The sequence below is a fragment of the Labrus bergylta genome, chromosome 5, assembly GCF_963930695.1.
Source record: "Labrus bergylta chromosome 5, fLabBer1.1, whole genome shotgun sequence".
In the NCBI taxonomy this organism is placed as follows: Eukaryota; Metazoa; Chordata; class Actinopteri; order Labriformes; family Labridae; genus Labrus; species Labrus bergylta.
In genome coordinates, this window is record NC_089199.1 from 33,521,783 (window position 1) to 33,526,931 (window position 5,149).

The following is a 5,149-nucleotide window of genomic DNA, read 5'->3' on the forward strand; positions in this document are numbered from 1 at the left end:
GCTGTGTGCTTTTATTTTGAAATACACTTTGCCCTTCTGGTAGAGTGAAGGTTAGGACATGAAGTTAAGCACAGAAACAGGAAGTGAGGGGCGGCGGTAGCTCAGTCTGTGGGGACTTGGGGGTTCAAGTCCCGGTGCGGACCAAGTCTTGAAATTGGTCTGGCAGCTGGAGCCCCCCCCCCTCCCCAGCTCAGGAGCCCCCCCCACACTAACATCTCTCCATGAGAGCATGTCCACAGGATCCTGTTTGTACATGTGTCTGTGTGGCTCAACAACAAAGTGTAAAAAAAGAATTTCCTCTCTCAGGATGAATAAAGTATGTCTTCTTCTTCTTCTAGTTAAATGAAAAAGGTGATGCTGATTAACTGAGTGTTCTTCAGATTAATCCATTAACAGAGGATCTGACACATCTTGAAGACTTTGTTAAAGTAAAAGCATGAAAACTGTTGGACCAAAAATATCATTTCTGGAAAAAAGGGGGGCGAAGAAAAGAGCCAATTAACCATCTCACGGGTGTTTGTGTAAAGACAGAGGACAGAATACAGAGTTAGATCAACCTGTGTCTGAGGAGCTCACCTGCAGGATAAATGTCAGAAAGTGTTTTAAAATGAACTTCTTTTACTTTTGCAGGAACAGGAAATGGTCAACTTTGAATTTAAAGCGTGAATAATAAAGCAGGATGCCTGAGTGTGTGTTTGTGGAGTGAGAAAGTGTCATCTCACTGTCACACTCTGCCTGTTGAACTTCCCCCATGTCTTACCTGAAGTCTTTGTCCGTTGACGTCATTTTCTCCAGCAGGTTGGAGATATGGAAAGACACATTCGACATGTTCAAACTTTTAAAAAGCGACGAGCAGAGAGTTTTCTTTCAGTCATACAAAGTGACGCGACAGATTTAATCCAACAACATGGCGAGAGAGAGAGAGAGAGAGAGAGAGAGAGAGAGAGAGAGAGAGAGAGAGAGAGAGAGAGAGAGAGAGACAGAGAGGCTACCCGGGGGGAACATGACACTTGTTGGGTTCAGATAAAAATAGAAGTGAGAGAGGACAGTGTGGTGGGGTTATGGCGCCACCCGGTGGACATGTTGAGTATAACGCCACGTTGTCGTCTTTTATAATCCAAATCTAAAAAACATTTTATATTTTATTTCCCCCGTTACAAAGTTTTAAAACTCCCGCGCTAACAACCGTCTCTCCTTTTCTTCACAGCTTTTAATTTAAGATGATTCCTTGTTGTTGTTGTTGTTGACTCTTTATTTACTCTTTTATTTCCTCTTACTGTTTTATTCTCTTTAATTTCTCTTAAAAAAACTTTATTATTTGTAATCTCTCATTCAGTAATGTTCTAACTACAGTTATCTCTTTATGTCCAGGGTCTTATTACGGTTCTTGTGATGGGTCTTATGATGGTTCTAGTGATGGTTCTAGTGATGGTTCTTATTACGGTTCTTATGATGGTTCTTGTGATGGTTCTTGTTACGGTTCTTATGATGGTTCTTGTGATGGTTCTTGTGATGGTTCTTATTACGGTTCTAGTGATGGGTCTTATGATGGTTCTTGTGATGGTTCCTGTGATGGTTCTTATGATGGTTCTAATGATGGTTCTAGTGATGGTTCTTATGATGGTTCTTATTACGGTTCTTATTACGGTTCTTGTGACGGTTCTTGTGACGGTTCTTGTGACGGTTCTTATTACGGTTCTTATGACGGTTCTTGTGACGGTTCTTGTGACGGTTCTTATGATGGTTCTTGTGATGGTTCTTATTACGGTTCTAGTGATGGGTCTTATGATGGTTCTTGTGATGGTTCCTGTGATGGTTCTTATGATGGTTCTAATGATGGTTCTAGTGATGGTTCTTATTACGGTTCTTATTACGGTTCTTGTGACGGTTCTTGTGACGGTTCTTGTGACGGTTCTTATTACGGTTCTTATGACGGTTCTTATTACGGTTCTTATTACGGTTCTTATGACGGTTCTTATTACGGTTCTTGTGATGGTTCTTATTACGGTTCTTGTGACGGTTCTTGTGATGGTTCTTATTACGGTTCTAGTGATGGGTCTTGTGATGGTTCTTGTGATGGTTCCTGTGGTGGTTCTTATGATGGTTCTAATGATGGTTCTAGTGATGGTTCTTATGATGGTTCTTGTGATGGTTCTTATTACGGTTCTTATTACGGTTCTTATGACGGTTCTTATTACGGTTCTTATTACGGTTCTTATTACGGTTCTTATGACGGTTCTTATTACGGTTCTTGTGATGGTTCTTGTGACGGTTCTTATGATGGTTCTTATGACGGTTCTAATGACGGTTCTAATGACGGTTCTTATGACGGTTCTTATGATGGATCTTATTATGGATCTTATTATGGTTCTTGTGACGGTTCTTGTGACGGTTCTAATGACGGTTCTTATGACGGTTTTTATGACGGTTCTAATGACGGTTCTAATGACGGTTCTTATGACGGTTCTTATGACGGATCTTATTACGGATCTTATTACGGTTCTGATGACGGTTCTTATGACGGTTCTTATGACGGTTCTTATTACGGGTCTTGTGATGGTTCTTGTGACGGTTCTTGTGACGGTTCTTGTGACGGTTCTTATGACGGTTCTAATGACGGTTCTTATTACGGTTCTTATTACGGTTCTTATGACGGTTCTTATGACGGTTCTTATTATGGGTCTTATTATGGTTCTTATTATGGTTCTTATGATGGGTCTTATGACGGTTCTTATGACGGTTCTTATGACGGTTCTTATTATGGTTCTTATTATGGTTCTTATGATGGTTCTTATGATGGGTCTTATGACGGTTCTTATGACGGATCTTATGATGGTTCTTATTTATTTTTATTTTTGTGTGGTTCTGCTAATTTTGCTGTTGTTTATATTCTTCTGTGTTTGGGTTCCTTTATTCTTTTTAGGCCTGTTAGCTAGGATCAGTACCAGGTCCCGGTCTGATGACCTGTTAGCTAGGATCAGTACCAGGTCCCGGTCTGATGACCTGTTAGCTACGATCAGGACCAGGTCCCGGTCTATTGACCTGTTAGCTAGGATCAGAACCAGGTCCCGGTCTGATGACCTGTTAGTTAGGATCAGTACCAGGTCTCAGTCTGATGACCTGTTAGCTAGGATCAGTACCAGGTCCCGGTCTATTGACCTGTTAGCTAGGATCAGAACCAGGTCCCGGTCTGATGACCTGTTAGTTAGGATCAGTACCAGGTCCCGGTCTGATGACTTGTTAGCAAGGATCAGTACCAGGTCCCAGTTTGATGACCTGTTAGCTAGGATCAGTACCAGGTCCCGGTCTGATGACCTGTTAGCTAGGATCAGGACCAGATCCCGGTCTATTGACCTGTTATCTAGGATCAGAACCAGGTCCCGGTCTGATGACCTGTTAGCAAGGATCAGTACCAGGTCCCGGTTTGATGACCTGTTAGCTAGGATCAGAACCAGGTCCCGGTCTGATGACCTGTTAGCAAGGATCAGTACCAGGTCCCGGTCTGATGACCTGTTAGCTAGGATCAGTACCAGGTCCCGGTCTATTGACCTGTTATCTAGGATCAGAACCAGGTCCCGGTCTGATGACCTGTTAGCTACGATCAGTACCAGGTCTCAGTCTGATGACCTGTTAGCTAGGATCAGTACCAGGTCCCGGTCTGATGACCTGTTAGCTAGGATCAGTACCAGGTCTCAGTTTGATGACCTGTTGGCTAGGATCAGGACCAGGTCCCGGTCTGATGACCTGTTGGCTAGGATCAGTACCAGGTCCCAGTTTGATGACCTGTTGGCTAGGATCAGGACCAGGTCCCGGTCTGATGACCTGTTAGCTAGGATCAGGACCAGGTTCATAGAGGATCTTTAGTAAATACAACAACAAGGTGGTCTGGGGTCCATGAAATCTAAATACATAATAATGCGGTTCCCACTTTGGCCACAGGGGGCGCCAAGATCGATGCAAACATAAGTTCCTAATGGGAGCTTTAAGTACGAGATAACACTGAAACAAGCCCCCTCCCCTCCCTTCTCCCTCCCACAGGTGAAGGCGGGGTCTGTGAAGCAGGAGTTTGAGAAGCAGGAGGAGCTGCGGCGCTCTGCCATGCGCGCTGTCGCCGCCCTGCTGGCCATCCCTGAGGTGGAGCGGAGCCCCAGCATGGCCGACTTTGCCAACCAGATCAGAACCAACACTGACATGGCATCCATCTACCAGAGCGTCCAGGGAGGGGAGGGAGGGGGGTTAGCCCACGCAGAGAGCATGGACACGAGCTAGTTGCTATGTAACAAAGAAACAGACGATCACTGCTGTTTTTGTTAACAGAGTTTTTTTTGTTTAAATTTTCCGCTCTCAGAAAAATAAATTTTAGGATTTTGAAAACACTTAACAGGTTTCTTGTTTACTTTGTTTTCTTACCAAAACAAAGGCATGTCCTCCTTCTAACTTTAGATTCTGCTCCTGAATGCTCTGGATTTGTTTGGACCAGAGAAGGTAGGCGCTTTTAAGGCGACCCCCCCCCACACGGCCGTTTTGGACGCCCCTCGGTTTGTCAGATATGAGAGCAGTTATCAGGTCAACAGGTGTTGCAGCGATGGAAGCGGTCAAGAGAAGTGGTTCAGATAGAAGTGATTGTACCCGACCTAAAAAGCCTCTGCATGTTTCTAATAAGCTCCACGAGCAGAAACGTGCTCAAACTAGGATCAATATTGGAGATGCTTTTGAAAAATGGAGAGAGGTTAGAACACAGAAAGGTTTACAGACCCATGCAGAGCTGGATAAACACTGAAGCTTCAGAGTCCACCACATGGTGACCTGAGTGAGCATGTGCTCTAGAGAGGAGGGGGGGGAGACAGCGCTCTACAATTTGGACTGCAGTACCCATTTTAACCACTAGGTGTCAGAGTTACATACTGCTCCTTTAAATAAAATCTTTGAACACTCAGTGCAGTTTGTGATGGATATGAAGATTTATTAAAGAGCACATTTCATACAACACTTTGTTTTTCAAAGCAAATACATGTAAATAAACATCGAATATAATCCTAAAAACAAACAATCAGATACAGTGAACAGTGGTTCTGTTTAAGCCCCAACTCATAAAATACAGCAGTAAGAAGAAATGTTTTGAGTCTGACCCCAAAATAAATAAAAAGTG

General features: G+C 43.6%; 1 protein-coding gene across 2 annotated transcripts in view; it reads right to left on the reverse strand.

Annotated features, from left to right (window-relative positions):
* The window catches only part of cand2 (cullin-associated and neddylation-dissociated 2 (putative)), a 24,958-nt gene extending 24,018 nt beyond the window's left edge, over positions 1 to 940 (reverse strand). The window contains exon 1 of one of the 2 annotated variants that reach the window (XM_065955460.1): positions 761 to 937. In XM_065955460.1, the coding sequence (XP_065811532.1) occupies positions 761 to 828 (68 nt within the window). In that variant the 5' untranslated portion in view covers positions 829 to 937. Of the gene's footprint in view, positions 1 to 760 lie in introns of both variants that reach the window. The other variant, XM_065955461.1, reaches the window with a different exon arrangement.
* Positions 941 to 5,149: the final 4,209 nt, after the last annotated feature.